At 49.6% G+C, this 21,515-nt stretch overlaps 1 protein-coding gene across 2 annotated transcripts in view; it reads left to right on the top strand.

The window, feature by feature from the left end:
• The window catches only part of FBXO41 (F-box protein 41), a 54,729-nt gene that overhangs the window by 5,656 nt on the left and 27,558 nt on the right, over positions 1 to 21,515 (top strand). Inside the window, exon 2 of one of the 2 annotated variants that reach the window (XM_030565199.1) lies at positions 14,041 to 15,032. In XM_030565199.1, coding sequence (XP_030421059.1) covers positions 14,296 to 15,032 — 737 coding nt within the window. In that variant the 5' untranslated portion in view covers positions 14,041 to 14,295. Of the gene's footprint in view, positions 1 to 13,997; positions 15,033 to 21,515 lie in introns of those variants that run through there. The other variant, XM_030565200.1, reaches the window with a different exon arrangement.

Genomic DNA, 21,515 nt, shown 5'->3' with positions numbered 1-21,515 from the left:
ACAACGGGGCCCTGATCTCAGCTGGGGTCTCTAAATACTACAGCGGATGAGAGGGTTACCCTTCCTGAGCTGAGCGGCTAACCAAAAATGTGAGGTCTAGTAGGTTGTTGCAGCAGGAAGTAGAAATGGATGGTATTTTCTCGCAGTCTTGGTTATTTATAAGGAATGGCCAAAGTCCTGCTTCTCCAAATGCAGGAGGACCCAGAAAAACCCAAGGGACAGCTTCTTTGCTGATGGCCCCAAGCCTCGTTAGCCAGCACCAGACTTAGAACTTTCCTCGAGGCTCCCCAAGGGTCACACCATGCATACATATTGCTACTTGGCTTTCTTCCTGCCACTGTCTCTCTCTCGGGCCAGGCCTATGATACAAAGACTATAGCAGCATAACTAGGACATCACTCTATAGCTTAGACACAATCTACTCCGATGGGTGGGGTTTTCCATCAATGTGGGAGCTGCTAGGTGGATGGAAGCATCTACTCTGGCACACATCTAGGTTGAATAGCTGCAACACTCAGGGGTGTGGATTATTCACCCCCCTGAGCACCTACATTTAAGTATAGACCAGGCCTCAGTTTTGTGTGTTCTGCTTTCCCGTATGTGGGCACACAACACTCAACAAAACCCCTCCAGGGTGGATTCACGACCCCTTTTGTCGTAGGCAGGGGGCCGGTGATTGGCGTATCCCGGCAGTGCTGTTAACTGGGTGTCACCGCACCCTTCGGTCTCCCAGAGCTTTGTGAGCCATGCAATCACCAGTGCCTCTTGCCATAATGAGCCCTGGCAGTGACGGGGCGTGTGGTGCCGGGTCCCCGCTCCTGCTCTGTGGATGATATTTGGGGTGGGGAACAAGGCAAAGCCATGTGACTGAGGGACAGCAGCTGGGAGTGCATCTTCCGAAGACCTGGCCTCTGGCACAAGGCAGAAAGCCTGGAGCTCTGCTGCAGGAGCTTTGTTGGCGTTTGTGGCGAGATGCCAATGTGCCCAGGCATTCCCACAATATTTGCCAAGCTGCGGGGATCCTCAGCCCAGTTTTCAACCCCATCCCAGAGCTCTTGTCCCGGGCGGGCAAATCCGCTCAGTCTGTGGCTGAGCTGGGGCAAGGCCAGGCACCCACACTGTACTCCAACCTTTGCCCCCGCAATGTTGCATCCATTTGGCACACTCCTCCAGCGAAGCTGAGCTGTTGGGAAGACATAAGCAAGGGCTCCCAGGAGCCGACCACTGCTATCTGGCAGATTCCCCAGGAGCCAAATGGATTGTGGGGGATCAGTGGCTTCTGGGGGAGGAGAACTCATGCCTGTTCCAAGGGGAACAAATCCAGCTTCTTCCCCGTTCCTCCCTGGAATGATTTGAATGCTGCTGAAACTCCCAATCCTCAGGTATTTTCGCCATTGGTTTTGACCACCACATCACCCAAGAGTCCTGGCTGGGATAGAGATGGGTTCAATCCCTTCGTTCAGCACTCCCCCCACAAACTTAGATACCGGAGTGATGGATACCTGAGAAAACCCCTAAAATAAGAGGGGGCAACACTAAGGGGGAGCCTACCACTTTCACCATGGTGTTTCCTGACTTTGAATGCTCACCCATACAGCCTTAGCATTCTCTTAATGGAGTTTTTTCATGGAATTTCCTAGTGTAGTCAGATGTTTGGCTGTGTGTGTGTGTGTTCTCTCTTTGTGCCATCCCAGCTCTGTGCAGGTGGCAGACCTTGATTGAACTGCCCAATGACCACAAGAGCCATTAAGGGATGAAGGCAAATGGCCAGGTTTATTGTCGATTGAGCATGGTGCTAGTAACTTGCAAATTCTGCCGGACCACTAATACATGAATGCTCCTAACAATGGACCAGCTCAGTGAACGGCAGGACTTTCTGTTCCCCCCTAGGCCAGGCAAAGACACTCCCTCTGAGATAACTCTTTATACATCGATACAAATAAGTTACCTATTGCCCCTCTGACATGGCTAGGTGCCACCCTCTGACATTGTTAACATTACCTTGTACGTGTTGGTTTGATCAAAACATCTCCATCCATCAGGCTGTCATCCTGCCCTTATCTTTAAGATAGGTCAGAGTATTCCTGTTCTCTTTGGGGCATGAGTTGGTATTGAGATGTTCTGGGACCACCCTTCTGGAATGTGTTTGCGGGAGTGCTCTGTGCCTAGCACTACTTAGGAATGTGTATTTCTGTAAGATCAGCCCCTGTGATCAGGGCCTGCCTCTTGCTCACAACCTGACTTTGCTTTATATCAGCAAAGCTTTGACCACTATGTTAGTTCAGGCCTCAAGCCTCTGATACGAGGCCTGAACTATCTTCAGGCTATCTTCCTACTTCACCTAGGTTTACAACAACAAAAACCAAAACCAACTCCACATTTAGCAATTTCATGCTCTCTGGCTGGACACCATCTTTCACATCCAGCAAGCTCTGTAGTAGGGAGCCCCTCTTCTTGTAATCCTTACCAGCTGCCCTGCTCCTCATCTCACAATATTTGTACTGCCTGAGCAGGTGAATATGCTCCGAGTAGCTTTACTGAATAGCACGTTTTATGGGCCCGGTGAGCCGACTCTGTCTAGAAAACACCCTGGTCATAACTCCCTCCAATCAAACCCAGCGTTCACCAGGATGCTTAGCCCATTCACAGGGATGGTGATTTCCTACCAAGATTTCTATCTTGTACCCTGCCCTGGAGGTTTGACAGCATTACAGCCGGTCAAAAATTTCAGCTTGAAAGGTAAAATTTTCCAAAATTTAGGTCTGGGCATAAGTAACACCTGGTCATAAGGAGTCCCAAAGGTTAAGATGGAAATGCTTGTGCAACCTTAACTCCAACAGTCGCTGTCACACCCTCTGAAATTCCCTGCTGCAGAATAGTATTGAAGGAAATAGCTTAGACAGAGGGGCAGTAGGTCATCCACTCCAGGTTGTGTCATCACTGTGTAGGGTCTGAAATCTTCTGTTAGGGAAGAGCAGGCACAGAAGAGAGACTCACGTGGATCTTAGTACCAGAAAATCACGTAACGGCATCCCCATTAGGTGGAGTCACCGTCCCTACTAAGCAGCAATCGAATATTGTAGCTTTCCCGAGAGATGTCTCAATGAGATGGATTTCCCTAGTTAAGCCTGTGCCAGCCAAACTGAGTAGCATGTAATCCAGCAATGTTATATGGACACAGAAACAAAGTAGCGCTCTGCCTTGCTTCCTTTTGGAGCATACCTGTGCCGATTGTACCCACGTTGCTCCAGCCTAAGGCTGGTTAGAAAATCTGTAGCCAACTCCCTGACGACGACGCTCTCTGCAGTGCTAAGCACGCCTTTGCTGCAGCAGAGAATCTGGCCGTTTCTCCTTCACACTCTGTCCTAAACCCTTATGTACGACAGAGGCTGTGCTCCACCCCAGATGAGGCTTCATTTCCTTGGAGGGCAGAGTGATTTCTGGTCAGTTTGCAAAGTGCTTTGGCTTTTCTTTTTGAGAAGCAAGGGGCTCTGGAAATGTACATTGAGGGATAATGCTTCATCTTAAGAGGCTGGTTGCTTCTTGAAGATGTGAGACCTTCCGGATGGCTCGGTGTCAACAGCAACATTGGTGGCTGTGCAGGCTGAGTGTAATCAGCCTGTGTCAAGCCTCTGATGATCATGGGAGGGGTCAAGCAGGAATCCCCCTCTAAATACAGCATTGTACAAGGGGGTAGAACGTGAAACTCGCACTTCGCAACGAAGGATGCACAAAGGCCAGAAGGACCCACTGTGATCCTCTACTCTGAGCTTGTGCCTAGGACAGGCCAGAGAATCCCAGACCAGGACTCTCCACCTCAAACCCACTCGAGTTCAAAGTGGGGCTGAGAGATCATAGGCGCTGACTTCGGCTTGCTCCAGGGCAGGCGCAAACACACGAAAGCAATGGTGGGTACTCAGCACCCTCCCCTGTTCGGCAGCAGGTGGGAACCGCTGATGAGAGGGGGCAGAGTGAGGGCAGGAAGAGGCGGAATGAGGGTGGGGCCTTGGGGGAAGAGGGATCTCATGCGGAGCACCCACCTGGAAAGAAGAAAGTTGATGCCTATGTGAGAGAGCAGACTGTCAATTTTTCGATGAACCATATTGTGCCAAAAATGCCAATTCATCAAAACCAACACTCTCCGTGACACAGGGTCGCCGTTAACGAATTTCCCGACTCACAAAGATATAGGGACGGGGGGAATATTTCAGAAGCGGTGAAACACGCCCCTGCTTTAATGGTTTTGAAACAAAAACTTGTGGGGATTTTGAGTCAAACTGGCTTTTTGTTTTGAGATGTTAGTGAATTTAGAGTGCGGGAAAAATGGTTTTAAATATAAAAAAGGTCAAAATCAAAATGAAACATTTCCATAGGAGCCGACTCAGTGGGTGCTCCAGGGCTCCCTGAAAAAAATAGATGGTGCACAGCACCTTCAGGGCTGGATTAATCTTTTGTGGGCCCCGGCACCTGGACACGACCTCATCCCCCTGCCCATGCTCTGCCCTGAGGCCCTGCCCTGCTCGGCCTCTTCCCCCTAAGGCCCCGCCCACTGCTCACACAGGGGAAGTGGGTGGAGAGGATCACCCCCTGGCAAAAACAAAAGCCGACACCTCTGCCATTGACCCTGAATCCAATTTTTTGTTGGTTTGTACAAAATTTTGAGATTTTTACTTTTTGTCCCAACTCAGGGTGGAAAAATTTGTCAATATTATGGAATATCTCAACTAATTTTGTGAGATGAGTAAACTGTGCCCTGCCCAGTTCTGCGAATGGACTCGTGTGTTAGTCCCCTGCACAGGGATGAGTTCCAACAGGCAAGTGTTATAGTCGGAGAAGGAGAAAATCTCCAAGACCATAGACCTTGGTCTAATGCAAAACCGGCATGAGGAGAACTGTTCTTTCTGTCGTGAAAACCTAATCTGCAGCCTGATTCTGCTTCCATTTTAGTCAATGGGAGTTTTTCCGCTGACTCAAGTTGGAGTGGGGATTACCCTGCAAGAGTCAGTTCTCAAGAGCTCAACCTGGAATGAGATCACAGGGAAACTTCTTGGATTCCAGTGGGGTTGCATGACTAGAAAGGTACTTCTCAAAAGGCCAACATAGATTGGGCAACCCTCAATGGCAGGCAGTCCCAATGATTTCAGTGGATAACTTGCTAGGGTCACTAGGTTGCTCAGGGCAATGTGCTCCAGTCCTTGAACCTGAACAATACCCAAGGCCTGAGAATTTGCGTCCTGTCCTCAGCAAGCTCCTGAGAACATCTGCTGCGTATGTCACTATACCCCTGACTGTGCTTGAGTTATGGGCTTCTTCTAATGCCTGGCCTAGGGGTCTGCCTCTTGCTTGTGATGCCAGAGGTCCTGGGTTTGAGTCCTGGGGAATGCCCTAGCAGCAGAAACGATGGTGATTATAGCTCAGACAGGAATCTCTGGGGAAGGTTTTGAGGCCTGTGTTATGCAGACGGTCAGACTAGATGATGACAATGGTCCTTTCGGGCCTTTGTGCAGCCCCTGACTCCCAGATTCCCTCCAGCCTGGTGGGTGGACGATGAAGCGCACAGAGAGGAGAGATGCCAGTTGTGTGTTAGATGCACAATGAGAGCGGCCCTCTGTTTGTGCTGGCTCCCTGTCAGGGCCTATCCGTTGTCCCCTGAGATTTCCACGTCATGCCCATGCACATTGTTTTCTGCTAGTCAGAATGGTTTAACGCTTTCCCGGGCCCTGCAGGCGGAGTGCAGCTTGGGCAAATCAACCTGCTGCTTCTGTGCGTTTCAGCCCTCGCCTCTAATAACAAGCCTGCCCACAGACGCAGCCGGTACAGTCTCTGGCTGTTTTCTGGGGCTGAAGGTGGTGTGGGATCATATAAGAGACAGCTGGCTCGTGCTCAGGTCAAACTGGGGCATGGCGCTGACCCTTGCAGCAGGAGACTCAAAGACCCATGGAGACTAAGTTCTCCAGACTCCTAGAGGTGTTCCCACCATGTCAGGGTAAGGGGCTATGTGTGTGCACACAGGGAGCTGGCATTGTCACTGCCCATGTTATATCAGAAATGGAGGATTCTGGTCTCCAGGGCTTTCACTCCAGGGCTTTTCAGGAGTGCTACCATTCATTCCAGCATATTAGATATATCCCCAATGCCCGTGTGCACAAATACAGCCTCTTTGTGTGTCGGGGTGCTAGCCACTGAAGGAGAAGACTAAGGTACAGGAGAAGCAGCGTATCGCATAGGCTAAATAAGTAACCAAGGTTCCCCCATTTCTAAAGAGGTAAATGTAACAACTATTGCTAGGCAGTGTTTGCCTCACTTACCTTGTCAGTTGGGGCCTGCGGCTGATGCAACCATGGGCTGAGACAGATGAGCAAACAGCAGGAATAAATGGTCAGTGTTCACCATGGGCATTGGGTATTTTGTCATCCTGCACTTAGCTAAAGAATCAGACGGCTCAGAAGAATAAATATGACTTGTGTGCACCCAGCGGAAGGGAAAAGGGAGTCGGGCAATTGCAAAGTGCCATGTGGGGAAATCAAGCATAGGGAAATTTCAGCTGAAGAGCAGGAAGCTGGATAGCCTGGCTCTGGTGTCTATCAGACAGTGCAATGGTCCCCCAGTGGAAATGGCGGAAGTCCCATTTGTCTGGGACACTTGCCGCTGGCCTGGGTGAAGGTGCACAGGAGACGGTACCACAGAGTAGAATTGCAGGGGATGGTCCTGCTGAAGGGGATGGACTAGGTGATCCAAGAGGTCATTCCCGTCACTAATTTCAAGGCTGCCGTCACAAAGAAAATCCCTCTGGTGCCCAAAATAATAAGCCGCGCAGGAGAAGCCAAGCTGAATAACGAATGCATTTTCCGGTGTCGGCGCATGATCAGTTCTGACTGGTTTTGGATAGCTATCTACACCGAGGCTTCCCTACCGTTAGTTAACGAGGATCAAGGGGGGGTCTGGTATGTTTGCCCAAGGCAGATGTCAATTTCACACTTGATTAAATTCCCTTCCTTTCCTCCCTCATTCGAAAGGGAAGAAGCATTTAGTTTGGTAAATAATGTTTTCCTTACAGATCCTCAGCAGGGGTGGTAACAGTTGCCTCATTATCCTCAGGAAATCGTGTTTTTCCCACACACACAGCTCTGCCAATGCCCCTCAATCCAAACCTGCAGCCCCTTGCTGTCCCAGCCCTGGGCTCCCCACCCAAAACTCTGCCAATGCCCCTTCCTCCTATTTGCAGCCCCTCATGGGGGCCCCACTCAGCTCTTCCAATGTCCCTCGCTCCTGACTCTCAGCCAGCTGCTATTCCAGCCCCTGTGTTCCCCACACAACTTACTCTATCAATACATCTCAATCTTGGCCCACAACAGCTGTACCACCTTGTGTGCTGGTTTTGTGCTGAGGGACAGAGATTACTTTATGAAAGCCCTTCTCTTGGACCCTCCATTGCAGATTGCCAGAGATTTCCATTTGTTGGTACCTGGTGGTCGTCCCTGGATCACCTTCGGTCAAATTCATCCTTGGCGTTGAATCTGATGGAGACAGAGCCCACTCTGAGACAGCACTTCCCCTCCTCCCGGGCACTGTTGTCACAGGCGTTCCATCTTTCTCTTCTCTACCATTTGTTCCTCCTCTGAGGCCTGGTCTACACTACACGTTTAAACCGATTTTAGCAGGGTTAAGCCGATTTAACGCTGCACCCGTCCGCATAACGAGGCCCTTTATATCGATATAAAGGGCTCTTTAAACCGGTTTCTGTACTCCTCCCCGACGAGAGGAGTAGCACTGAAATTGGTATTACCGTATCGGATTAGGGTTAGTGTGGCCACAAATCGACGGTATTGGCCTCTGGGCGGTATCCCTCAGTGCACTATTGTGACCGCTCTGGACAGCAATCTGAACTTGGATACAGTGGCCAGGTAGACAGGAAAAGCCCCGCAAACTTTTGAATTTCATTTCCTGTTTGCCCAGCATGGAGTTCTGATCAGCATGGGTGGTGATGCAGTCCCAAATCCAAAAAGAGCTCCAGCATGGACCGTATGGGAGATACTGGATCTGATCGCTGTATGGGGAGACAAATCTTATAGACTCATAGACTTTAGGGTCAGAAGGGACCAATATGATCATCTAGTCTGACCTCCTGCACAAAGCAGGCCACAGAATCCTACCCATCCACTTCTATAACAAACCCTAACCTATGTCTGAGTTATTGAAATCTTCAAATTGTGGTTTGAAGACCTCAAGCTGCAGAGAATCCACCAGCAAGTGACCCATGCCCCACGCTGCAGAGGAAGGCGAAAAACCTCCAGGGCCTCTGCCAATCTGCCCCGGGAGGAAAATTCCTTCCCGACCCCAAATATGGCGATCAGCTAAACCCTGAGCATGTGGGCAAGACTCACCAGCCAGCACCCAGGAAAGAATTCTCTGCAGTAACTCAGATCCCATCCTATCTAACATCCCATCACAGACCACTGAGCTTACTTACCTGCTGATAATCAAAGATTAATTGCCAAAATTAAGCTATCCCATCATACCATCCCTTCTATAAACTTATCAAGCTTAGTCTTAAAGCCAGATATGTCTTTTGCCCCCACTACTTCCCTTGGAAGGCTGTTCCAGAACTTCACTCCTCTAATGGTTAGAAACCTTCGTCTAATTTCAAGTCTAAAGTTCCTAGTGTCCAGTTTATATCCATTTGTTCTTGTGTCTACACTGGTACTAAGCTTAAATAATTCCTCTCCCTCCCTAATATTAATCCCTCTGATATATTTATAAAGAGCAAGCATATCCCCCCTCACCCTTCTTTTGGTTAGGCTAAACAAGCCAAGCTCTTTGAGTCTCCTTTCATAAGGCAGGTTTTCCATTCCTCAGATCATCCTAGTAGCCCGTCTCTGAACCTGTTCCAGTTTGAATTCATCCTTCTTAAACATGAGAGACCAGAACTGCACACAATATTCCAGATGAGGTCTCACCAGTGCCTTATATAATGGTACTAACACCTCCTTATCTTTGCTGGAAATACCTCCCCTGATGCATCCTAAAACTGCGTTAGCTTTTTTAACGGCCATATCACATTGGCAGCTCATAGTCATCCTGTGATCAACCAATACTCCACGGTCCTTCTCCTCCTCTGTTGCTTCCAACTGATGTGTCCCCAATTTTTAACTAAAATTCTTATTATTAATCCCTAAGTGCATGACCTTGCACTTTTCACTATTAAATTTCATCCTATTACTATTACTCCAGTTCACAAGGTCATCCAGATCTTCCTGTGTGATATCCCAGTCCTTCTCTGTGTTAGCAATACCTCCCAGCTTTGTGTCATCCGCAAACTTTATTAGCACATTCCCGCTTTTTGTGCCAAGGTCAGTAATAAAAAGGTTAAATAAGCTTGGTCCCAAAAACGATCCTTGAGGAACTCCACTAGTAACCTCCTTCCAGCCTGACAGTTCACCCTTCAGTACGACCCATTGGAGTCTCCTGTTTAACCAGTTCCTTATCCACCTTTCAATTTTCATATTGATCCCCATCTTTTCCAATTTAACTAATAATTCCCCATGTGGAACCGTGTCAAATGCCTTACTGAAATCGAGGTAAATTAGATCCACTGCATTTCCTTTGTCTAAATAATCTGTCACCTTCTCAAAGAAGGAGATCAGGTTGGTTTGGCACGATCTACCTTTCGTAAAACCATGTTGTAATTTGTCCCAATTACTATTGACCTCAATGTCCTTAACTACTTTCTCCTTCAAATTTTTTTCCAAGACCTTACATACTACAGATGTCAAACTAACAGGGCTATAGTTACTCAGATCACATTTTTTCCCTTTCTTAAAGATAGGAACTGTGTTAGCAATTCTCCAGTCATACAGTACAATCCCTGAGTTTACCGTTTCATTAAAAATTCTTGCTAATGGGCTTGCAATTTCATGTGCCTGTTCCTTTAATATTCTCGGATGAAGATTATCTGGGCCCTCTGATTTTGTCCCATTAAGCTGTTCAAGTTTGGCTTCTACCTCAGATGTGGTAATATCCACCTCCATATCCTCATTCCCGTTTGTCATCCTTCCATTATCCCTAAGCTCCTCATTAGCCTTATTAAAGACTGAGGCAAAATATTTATTTAGATATTGGGCCATGCCTAGGATATCCTTAACTTCCATTCCATCCTCAGTGTTTAGCGGTCCCACTTCTTCTTTCTTTGTTTTCTTCTTATTTATATGGCTATAGAACCTTTTACTATTGGTTTTAATTCCCTTTGCAAGGTCCAACTCTACATGGCTTTTAGCCTTTCTCACTTTATCCCTACATGTTCTGACCTCAGTAAGGTAGCTTTCCTTGCTAATCCCACCCTTCTTCCACTCCTTGTAGGCTTTCTGCTTTTTCTTAATCTCCTCTCTGAGATGCTTGCTCATCCAGCTTGGTCTACAACTCCTGCCTATGGTTTTTTTCCCTTTTCTTGGGATGTAGGCTTCCGATAGTTTCTGCAGCTGCGACTTAAAGTAATTCCAGGCCTCCTCCGCATTTAGATCCACAAGTTCTTCAGTCCAATCCACTTCCCTAACTAATTTTCTTAATTCTTTAAAGTTAGCCCTTGAGAAGTCAAAAACCCTAGTCCCAGATCTATTTTTGTTTATCCTTCCATCTAGTTTGAACTGAATTAGCTCATGATCACTCGAACCAAGGTTGTCCCCTACAACCATTTCTTCTATGAGGTCCTCACTGCTCACCAAAACCAAATCTAAAATGGCATCCTCTCTTGTTGGTTCTTCAACTACTTGGTGAAGGAATCCATCAGCTATCACATCCAGAAAAATCTGAGCCCTATTATTCTTGCTAGCACTTGTTCTCCAGTCTGTATCTGGGAAGTTGAAGTCTCCTATGATCACACAATTCCCATTAGTGTTTACTTCATTAAAAACATTAAAGAGGTCTCTATCCATATCCAAATCAGATCCCAGTGGTCTGTAGCACACCCCAAGCACTATCTCAAGGGAGGCTCTAGTAGCTTTCTTTCCCAGTGTGATTTTTGCCCAGACAGACTCTGTCTTATCCATTCCATCACTTCTTATTTCTTTACAGTCTACCTCCTCATTGATATACAATACTACTCCACCACCTTTGCCTTTATTTCTGTCTTTCCTAAACAGCACATAGCCTTCAATACCTGTACTCCAGTCATGACTATTATTCCACCATGTTTCTGTTATCCCTACAATATCTGGTTTCACTTCCTGCACCAGTAGTTCTAGTTCCTCCATTTTGTTACCTAGGCTCCTCGCATTAGTTTACAGGCATCTTAATTTTTGCCGTTTGGCTTCACTGACATTCTTTACCTAGTTAGGCACAGACATTCTACCACCAGCATCACCTGTTAGACTGCTATCTACACTACCCTTCCTCCTTATGTCAATTCTTCTGTCCACGGCTGTATCCCCTCTTACTTTGTTTTCTTCCCTCTCAAGAAGAAATTCCGGCGTGGAGATCACCTGGACATCTCCCAACCATCTCCCCCAAATTCCTAGTTTAAAGCTCTCTTAATCAGTTTGGCGAGCCTCCACCCTAGAAGTCTATTTCCCTCGTCACTCAGGTGAAGTCCATCCCGAGAGAACAGTCTTCTGTCCATAAATGCTTCCTAGTGGCCGTACATCCCAAAGCCCTCTTTATAGCACCACTGCCTGAGCCATCTGTTGATCGCCATAATCTTGTCACACCTTTGTTGTCCTTCTCTAGGAACCGGCAGAATCCCACTGAAGATCACCTGAGCCTCAATTTCCTTAAGCGTCTTTCACAGCTGCATTACAGAAGATGAAATGCCAAAGCATTTGAAAAAAATCTCCAGGCTATGATACAGAGTCCACAGCCCAGTGCTGCGTGACAAGCGTAACGGAAAGCCAAAGAATCAAATGGACGCTCATGGAGGGAGGGAGTGGGGTCTGAGGACTCCAGCTATCCCACAGTCCCCAGCAGTCTCCGAAAAATATTTGCATTCTTGGCTGAGCTCCCAATGCCTGTAGGGTCAAACACATTGTCCGGGGTGGTTCAGGGTATAGCTCGTTAATTTATCCCCCTTCCCCCTGTGAAAGAAAAGGGAAAAAAATCATTTCTTGACTTTTTTCAATGTCAACCTATGTCTACTGCATGCTGCTGGTAGACGCGATGCTGCGGCAGTGAACAGCAGTATCCTCTCCCCCTCCTCCCCTCCCCGGTGGCAGACAGTACAGTGCAGTACGACTAGTAGCCATGCTTGTCATCATCCCGTGAGTGCTACTGGCTGGCCTCAGGTGAGGTCGGCCTGGGGCGCCTGGGTAAAAATAGGAATGACTCCCGGTCATTCCCAGTAGATGGTACAGAACGGCTGGTAACTGTCTTCATCATAGCAACTGGGGGCTGAGCTCCATCAGCCCCCTCCCTTTCATGTGTAAAGAAAAGATTCTGTACTGCCTGGACTATCATAGCAGCGGGATGCTGGGCTCCTCTTCCCTGCACCGCTTAATGTCCTGCCTGGACTATCTTAGCAGCTGGAGGCTGCCTCCCCCTCATTTTATCTCACTAACAAGTGTTTCTTATTCCTGCATTCTTTATTATTTCATCACACAAATGGGGGGACGCTGCAACGGTAGCCCAGGAGGGTTGGGGGAGCAGGGAAGCAACAGTTGGGGTTGTTGCAGGGGCACCCCCGAGATTGGCATGTAGCTCATCTTTTCTGTGGGATCTGACATGGAGCGGCTGTGCTCTCTGGTTCTCTGGTAGACTAGTTCTCTAGTACACTTGCCCCATATTCTCGGCAGGACTGACTCTATTTTTAGATACCATAAAGGAGGGATTGACTCGGGGAGTCATTCCCAGTTTTGTCTTTGCGCCTCCGGCCGACCTCAGCCAAGGGCACCCATGACAGCAGCAGACGGTACAGAACGACTGATAACTGTCATCTCATCGCCAATTTACAATGGCATGGCAGACGGTACAGAACAACTGATTACCGTCTCTGCTATCTTGCAAAGGCAAATGAATGCTGCTGTGTAGCGCTGCAGTACTGGCTCTGTTAGCAACATCCAGTAGACATACGGTGACAGTAAAAAAAAAAAAAAAAAGCTGAACGGGCTCCATGGTTGCCGTGCTGTGGCGTCTGCCAGGGCAATCCAGGGGAAAAGGGCGCGAAATGATTGTCTGCCATTGCTTTCACGGAGGAAGGAATGAGTGACGACATTTACTCAGAATCACCCGTGACACTGTTTTTGCACCATCATGCATTGGGGTCTCAACCCAGAATTCCAATGGGCGGGGGAGGCTGCGGGAACTATGGGATAGCTACAGGATAGCTACCTACAGTGCAACGCTCCAGAAATCGATGCTAGCCTCGGACCATGGACGCACATCGCCAAATTAATGTGCTTAGTGTGGCCGCGTGCACTCGACTTTATACAATCTGTTTTACAAAACCGGTTTATGTAAAATCGGAATAATCCCGTAGTGTAGACATACCCCAGGTCTCATGTGCATAGGAGCGTGATGTTGGCTTCATGGGTTCTAGCGACTACATCTGAACCTGCTGTCTTTGCCTTCTGTAAGTGGCATCGCAGCCACCTGATGAGGCAGGCGCAAGGGAGGGGTTTGATGCCCCCGAGTGGGGAGCAGCATTTGGCTGGCTGAACTCGAGGGCAGAAGGGGCTATTGCAGTCAGCTAGTCTGACCTCCTGCAGGTCAGAGAACAATTCCCAGTTTGACTAGAGCAGGTCCTCTGGAAAACCATCTCAGGCGAACATTCACAGACAGAGTGGGGCTTAAAAACCTCCAGCGTGCGGGGGAGAGAGCTGTCCCTTTACACACTATGGGCAAAGTCACCCAGGATTGGAGCTGGGGAAGGAGAGAGATCCCGAGGCAGGGGAATAGGAAGGACAGGTGTTTGTGGGGGCGGGTGGGGAGAGCTAAGGGGTCCTGGGGGAAGGGAAGGGAACAAGAAGTGGTAGCTGTGGGGGTGAAGGAAATGGGTTGTGGGGGGAGGGAAGGTGAAAGCACTGCCCATGAACCGCTGATGTTGTTTTTCTCTTTCAGTGCCCAGTGCCGGCGTCGCCTGATGGTGCACCAACCTCCCTCAGGCTCACCACCTGCCCGCTCGCCACGTCTGCCTCTCGGCCCTTAACTGGAAATGCCCTTAAGGAGCCAGCACCCCGCCCCACGGTGCCCTCTTCCCCCCAGCGCTGGCGCCCCTCCCTGTGCCCCCGCCGCCCCCTGGCCTGCACCATGACAGCGGCCCTGCTTCCGTCCTGCGGAGGGGTGTGTGGCAGGCGGAGCAGCTCTGGCTGAGGGATGGCCTCTCTGGACCTGCCTTACCGCTGTCCACGCTGCGGGGAACACAAGCGTTTCCGGAGCCTCTCCTCGCTGCGGGCCCACCTGGAGTACAACCACACCTATGAGACTCTCTATATCCTCTCCAAGACCAACAGCATCTGCGATGCCACCGTCTTCCCCTTGGCATCCGATGCCACCCTGCTGACCCCAGCCGCCCGCCGGGACATCTTCGAGAGCACCTCCTTCCAGAGCAAGGAGCAGCGCTTTGCCTGTGACCTCATCTCGGCCGACGAGCTGGAGCCCGTCTCCTCCTCTGCGTCCTGCTACGTGCACGAGATCGAGATCCCGCTGACTGAGATCTTCACCCGCAAGGCCATGAGCTCAGCCACCACCCCTCCTGCTGCTGCCGCTGCTGCCGCCGCCGCCGCTGTGGACGCTGCCTATGAGGAAGGCCTGACCCGCCTGAAGATTCGGGCCTTCGAGAAGCTGGAGGTGGACAAGCGGCTGGAGAAGCTAACGGAAGAAGTGGAGCAGAAGATCGCCTCACAAGTGGGCCGGCTGCAGGTGGAGCTGGACCGGAAGAGCTCAGAGCTGGAGAAGGCCAAGCAGGAGAGCGTGAGGCTGAGCCGGGAGAAGCAGGAGCTGGAGGACAGGGCGATGGAGCTCTCCCGCCAGGTTGACGTCAGCGTGGAGATGCTGGCTTCCCTCAAGCAGGACCTGGTGCAGAAGGAGCAGGAGCTGACCCGCAAAGAACAGTGAGTTTCTGCCCCATCTTCCATGCAGGGAACCTAACCTAACCTAACGTGCTTCCGTGTGTTCTCATGTTTCCGCAGCAGTGCACATGTCTCTGTGCTCACGTGTGATTCTGTGTGTGTATGTTTCCACTCTCGGGAGGGGGGGTGTGATTGTCACAGAAATACAGGCCAGCTGCTCAGCTGCTGTCCGTCAGCACCGCCCTATTGACAATAAGCCGTGCTCTCGAGGAATGTAGGACGTGCCGTACTAGACCTTTGGGATCTAGACTGGCTTTACCAAGCTTAACGTTGTCGTACCCCTTCCAGACTGTTAGCACTAATTGTTAGAACTGGGCCTACTTTGTTAGCCATATAAATGTCCATTCCTCGTTGTATTCCCATTTAAACCCACTGAGACTCTGATGCTCGGACATTAGAGATGCAAAGGACCGAAGAGATCGTCCAGCCCATACCTCGCAGCCAGTCCAGGGTTGGTCCATTTTGGGAGGTTGTCTAGCGTTCAGTCCACTCGAGTTTTAAAATGTCCCAAGCAATGTGGCTTCCGCTCTTTTGAGGCTATTTCACAGCTTGATCTGTCTCCCTGACAAGCAGGACTTCCTTGATTGAAGCCTTCCTATTTTCCTCCCATAACTCCCGTCATTAGCCCTCGCATCTGCTTCCCCTTCTGGGTGTTTCGAGTCTTGCAAGTCCTGGGCTATCTGGTCCCCTGCCCAGAATCATTAGCCGCACTAGATCTGTTTCCTCTCTTCCCTTCAGTCAGTCCTTCCAGCCTCATGATGGTTTTTGTTACACTTCTCTGAACTCTTCTCCCCCCCTCCGCCCCCAGCTTGGGCACCATGATGCCCACCATGCAATACAATATTCCAGAGGTGGTCACAGCGCCCCCTGCAGTGAAGGAGTATTCCCTCTAGAGCAGGGGTCGGCAGCCTTTCAGAAGTGCTGTGCCCAGTCTTCATATAGTCACTCTAATTAAAGGTTTCGCGTGCCAGTCAGACATTTTAACGTTTTTAGAAGATCTCTTTCTATACATCTATAATATATAACTAAACTATTGTTGTATGTAAAGTAAATAAGGTTTGTAAAATGTATAAGAAGCTTCATTTAAAATTAAATTAAAATGCAGAGCCCCCCGGACCGGTGGCCAGGACCCAGGCAGTGTGAGTGCCACTGAAAATCAGCTCGCGTGCCGCCTTCGGCACCCGTGCCATAAGTTGCCTACCCCTGCTCCAGAGCTAGTTGGGAAATGTGTTTTATTTCTTGTGAATAATGTAGAAGAAAATGAAATCCGGAGGGATACATACCAGGGAGGGAGAAGAGTCATTTCAGCTAAAGGAGAGTGGTGGGCACAAGACCAAATGGGAATTAATTGGCCATGAGTAGGTTAAGGCTGGAAATTAGAAAAGTGTTTCTAGCCATGCGAGGAGGGTGGTTTTGGAACAGATTCCCAATAGGAGCAGGCAGTGGGGGGAACCTAATGAGGGTTAAGATGGAGCTTGGTAAGTTTCTGAAGGGGATGATGTGACAGGGTTGCCTGGGAAAACATGGACTGGACTTGATGGCCCAGGAGACCCCTTCCACTCCTACATTTTTCTGAAACATATTCGGTGGCACCGAAACGTCGGTGGAAAAACAGTGAGCGTTTCAGAGAAAAATGGACAGCTCAAAAAGCCAAACCTGATTTGCTTTTGCTTTTCAGTTGTCCGAATCGGAAACGTTTGCTATGAAAACCTGAAAAAACATTGCTGATGCTAGACATTTTCCTGCACTATGTCCATTTCTTCCGAAAGGCAGTTTTCATTGAAATACAAATGCTGGCAAAAGGTTTCCAGTGAGCTGTCATGACATCCCTGTGCTGAAATGAGATGTCTCTGTGCATAGGGCCAAGGGAGTCCACCATTTGTGTTGATGTTGCCGTTGCTGTACTGCATCACAAACTCAGGTCTGTTCTGCTTTCCCCTTCCCACCTGAAGGCTGCTTCAGCATAGCTGCTTTCCAGATTTCACCCTCCTAACAAAGGTCTGTCCTTTGGATTATTTCCCCCCAGATGTCTTCCCTTGTATTTTCTGTCCATATCTCCAGCTTCTCCAGGGGCCAGATCTCAGCTGGCGTAAATCAAAGTAACTTCATTGACTTCAGAGGAGCTACATTGATTTACACAAGCTGAGGACTTAACCTGATAGGTCCTTTTGTGTTAGTTCTTTGTCCTTACGGATGTCACAATGCCTCTTATTTAGGATCCTCTGTGGATTTAACTAATGTGACATCTACTCTCCCTTCCACATCATTAATGGAGATGTCAAATAAGATGGGACATCAGCCACTACTTCTACCTTACTCTGACATCCTGCCTTTCATCTGCTACACTGCCATATATCATTACCCTTTGTTTATGGCCTTTCAGCCAATTTTCCATCCATGCAACAGTGTTCAAATCCCTGCCAGTTTAAATTAATTTTTCAAGTAAGATTTCCCCAGCCAAGGTATAAAATGTTTGACTAAAATCCCAGTATGTTACATCGGCTGCATTCCCAAACTCTGATAAATTTATAATTCTATAAAAAAAAGCACCAGTCAAGGTTGTTGGGCTTGATTTATTCCTTGTAACCTCTCAATGCTGCTTATGGCTCGCCGGTCTGTTTATCCTGCATACTCGGGATCTGTTTTTACTGTGGTTATTTGTTCAATCGTTTCACTAAGAATAAATGTGGACAGATGAGGCAGTAATCATCAAGGTCTCTCTTCTTCCACTGTTTGAATATCAACGCTCCATTTGATTTTCCCATCTTCTGGTCTCAGTCACCCAGGATTTCCCCCCAGTGATTGTCAGCAGTGCAGAGAGCTCCTCAGCCACTTCCCCAAGATGCATGGCAGCTGGGCCAGAAGTTACTGTATGGGCCGTGTTCCAAATATTTCCTGACCCGATTAATATCAATATTCTTCCCAATTGCTCCTACTTCTTTTTGGGGAATGACACATTTACAAAAAGGGCTCGACACCCTCACCAGTTTCAGGTCATTAATTTCAGCCTCCTCCTCGTTTCTGAGTGGCTCTGGGTTCTCCCTGGCCCTTGTTTCTCCCTAACATGATTGTGAATGGCCTTGAGACTCCCATTAACCCCTTTGGCTAGATTTAACCTATTTCTCTATTTTCTCTGCCAGCTGATCTGCGTGTGCGTGCCAGCTGTGCCTCCCCCACCCATGCACACACACTTTTTCCCCACTTACACTGTGGGCGTACTGTGAATGCATTTTTAACCTCAGATCTTCAGTCCACTCCCACGTGAAGAGTTCATTGGTTCTTTGCCTAGTTCTTTTTCGGAGACTCTGCAGGCTCCTTGGGGCAGGGAACCTCTTTCTCTGATGTTTGTACCGCACCTAGCACAAAGGGGCCCTGTTCTTTGATTTGGTGGGAAGAAAAATAATACTAATTAATAATCACCTGATGCATCTAAATTATGACAGCCCTGCTCCCTCTTCCTCCCATCCCCTTTGACTCTCCCCTATTCCACCTCATCAACCCCCAAATACAAACCTGCGGGACTCTGGCCTTGTCCTTAGACTGTAATGGACAGAGATCATCTCTTTGGCTTGTGTTTGTACAGCACCTCACACCACTAGGTCCCGGTCCGTTGCTGGGGCTCGTAGGCACTACCGTAATACACCTGCCTAATAGCAATTAAAATGTACAGCGCCTAGCAGTGCAACAGGACCCCATTACTGGGGCTCCTAGGTGCTGTTGCAGAGTAAATCATAAATAACACCACTAATAATCTTGGCGCGTGTGGCAAGCCCTCATTGCTCACCTTGGCCCTGTTTCTGCAAATGCACATCTAAGGAGTCCCATTAAGTCCAGGGGGGTTACTCAGTCGTGTAGCATCACTCCAATGCATCCAATCTAGCTCAAGTCTGAGCTGCAGGCTCCTCTCCAGGGTCCCTCAGATGTTCTAGCGTGACAACTCCAGGAAGGTATTTATTCAGAGGGGACAAAAAATGGGTTTTGCTAAAGGGGGTGCAAGTGTCTTTACATGCTGTGTTTCTGCTGGTGCATTTCCTATTACAAAAAGCTCCTGTCACAGGCGAGTTTTTCCAGGATTCTGCAGTGCGGCGTGTGGGTGGCAGGTGTGTATTTTTCAGTGATCTATGCACACAGCGGTAATTGCGTTGGATACTGAGATGAAGCTGGTCTGTTTCTGGGCTTTGGGATTTTATTGTAAATTTCCATTCAGACGCCAAGGCTGATTCCCAGTCTTCCTCCTGGGGGACGTCCACTGGAGCACGTCCATGAGGCCGCAAGGCGCAGTCGTGGTGGGAAGCTATTAGTGGCACGACACAATGATGTGCTGCTGCTTGGGTTGTGGCGTGCATCACAGTACACTTGTGTGGGGCTGCGTGACGAGCTGCACGTCAGGGCAGGGAGCACTTTGCTGCTAGCAGAAAGAGAGAGAGAGAGTTGCCCTCCGCGGGTGGAGGCTTCTTCCTGGCTGATGTCCTGGTGCAGGTGTCACTATGTGGCCGCTCAACACTGAGTCACCAAACCCTGTAATGATCCATGATCGTAGCACGTAGGAGCTAGGCACCAGCCAAGTACAGAACTAAGAGACAGCCTCTGCCCCAGTACTTGCATTTTGCCAGGCCCACCCTGCTATAAGCCAAACACCCCCACCTGGCAACTGGCTCGGAGAGACCCCATCGGGCTGGCACCGAGCCTCTGTGCTCCCTTTGCAGCAGGGCTGCTGCTGGCCGTGGAAGGCTGTCCTACAGCTGCAGCGCAGCTAAAAGGAACAAGCCCCAAAGAGAGGCGAGGTGCATACTACAGGGCACGGGGAGGCTGGTGGGGCTCTGAGAACATATCCCATTGCTCAGCTCCTGTCTGTGCTTAGATAATTTAAAAGGGCATTTGCAAAGAGATGGGCTCTCCACCCTCCTTTTAATATAAATACCCAGGGTAGTCAGAGCCCAAATACGACAGCTTCCCAGCCGTACCGCGGGATAGCGCTGTCGGTACAACACAGCCAGGCTGGCCCCACTCTGGGGTAGGGAGCATGGCTCTGCCTCCACAGGTGGGGAAAGCAGCTCCCCTAGGAACCGGACCGAGACTGACTCAATTCAGAGTCCACCTGCAATTGTTGGGCACTGCTGAGCTAGGCTGGATTTGACCCAGTGACCTAGCCTGGAAACGCCCTGTCGCTTTTCATGAAGCCTCTGACCCATCCAGCCCTGATGTGCAAACAACCCTGGGATCTTTTTCCAGTCATAACCCCAAAGCCTCCCGTGGTCGCTGTAGTGTGCGGGGGGCCGTTGCTGCAGGAGATCGTGCTGGGTGGGTGTGGATGCAATAGATGACTCCGACTGTAGCATTTTTATAAACTGGCATCTCCAGAGTTCCTTTGCTCCAGCTGCTGTTTTCACCCTCTACCTGATGCCAGAATTTCCTGCCAGGGCTCGTGCAGTGGGCGTCAGAGATGGGTTTGGCTCCTGCCGGGTTGTGACATTAGTGGTGGCACCAGGCTACCGGAGTAGCTGAGGCCCGGGCGATCCAAGCCCCGACTCTGTTTATTGGCGAGTGAGGGACACCGCTAGCTAGGGTCCAAAGGGCAGGGGGGCAGGATTAGGCCCATAGGGGGCTATTAGGCAGAATCTGTGAACAGCTTTCCCAGTGGCCCTGGCCCCATCTGCGAGGTGTGAAGTGACCCCCATGATTCCTGTTGCTCTGCTATTAAACGGAGCAGGATCCAGGGCTCAGCAGCCAGAGATGCTTCAGTGGGAAGTAGCAGGTCTCGTTTTCCGAGCCCTCTGTTCCAGCCAAGTGCCTCTGGTTGACAGAAGTGACCTATCTGATGCTGAATGTCCTCCATGTCAGCCCCTCCCAACACAGCTGATCTGGCTAGAGAAGTCTCCTGGCTCTGCCCCCTTCTGGTTGCGCCGCCACTGCCCCCCCTAGGACCCCAGCCCTGCATACCAGTAAGTCCTTTAAGTTACTTTCAACCCTGGCCGAGATGATCCCGCCCGAGAAATCCAGTCTGCTAGGAGCTCCGGATCCCACCTCCAGCTCCGTTGCAGATCTCCTGGGTGAGCTCGTGGCTACAACACAGGACAAGGCACCAGGATACCTGCGTCTAACTGAGACTTGGTGGGCAAGTAATTTCACCACTTTGTACCTTGGTCTTTCCTTCCCTAAAGCAGGGGTTGTAATAGTCTATCTAAATGCATCAGAAGGAAAATAGCATGACAGCACCTCTTCCCTCAGTGATAAACCCTGAAGAGGGATGGTTAAGGTCACTGGCAGGGCAGAGTTGGCCCCAGGGTAAGAGTCCAAAGTTTACGTGCACCTCGTGTTCCCTGCCTGTCTGAACTTGGCACAAAAGATAAAGCTGGCCAGTATCTTCCTGGTGCCCCGGGCCCAGCAAGGCCGGCCTGTGAGAGGATGAATGGCAGTCGGTGGGATTAACCCCATTAAGGTGTCGGGTTAAACGGGTAAGCGGAG

This window comes from Gopherus evgoodei, chromosome 5 (genome assembly GCF_007399415.2).
Source record: "Gopherus evgoodei ecotype Sinaloan lineage chromosome 5, rGopEvg1_v1.p, whole genome shotgun sequence".
In the NCBI taxonomy this organism is placed as follows: domain Eukaryota; kingdom Metazoa; phylum Chordata; order Testudines; family Testudinidae; genus Gopherus; species Gopherus evgoodei.
This window is presented reverse-complemented; position numbering and strand designations above follow the sequence as displayed.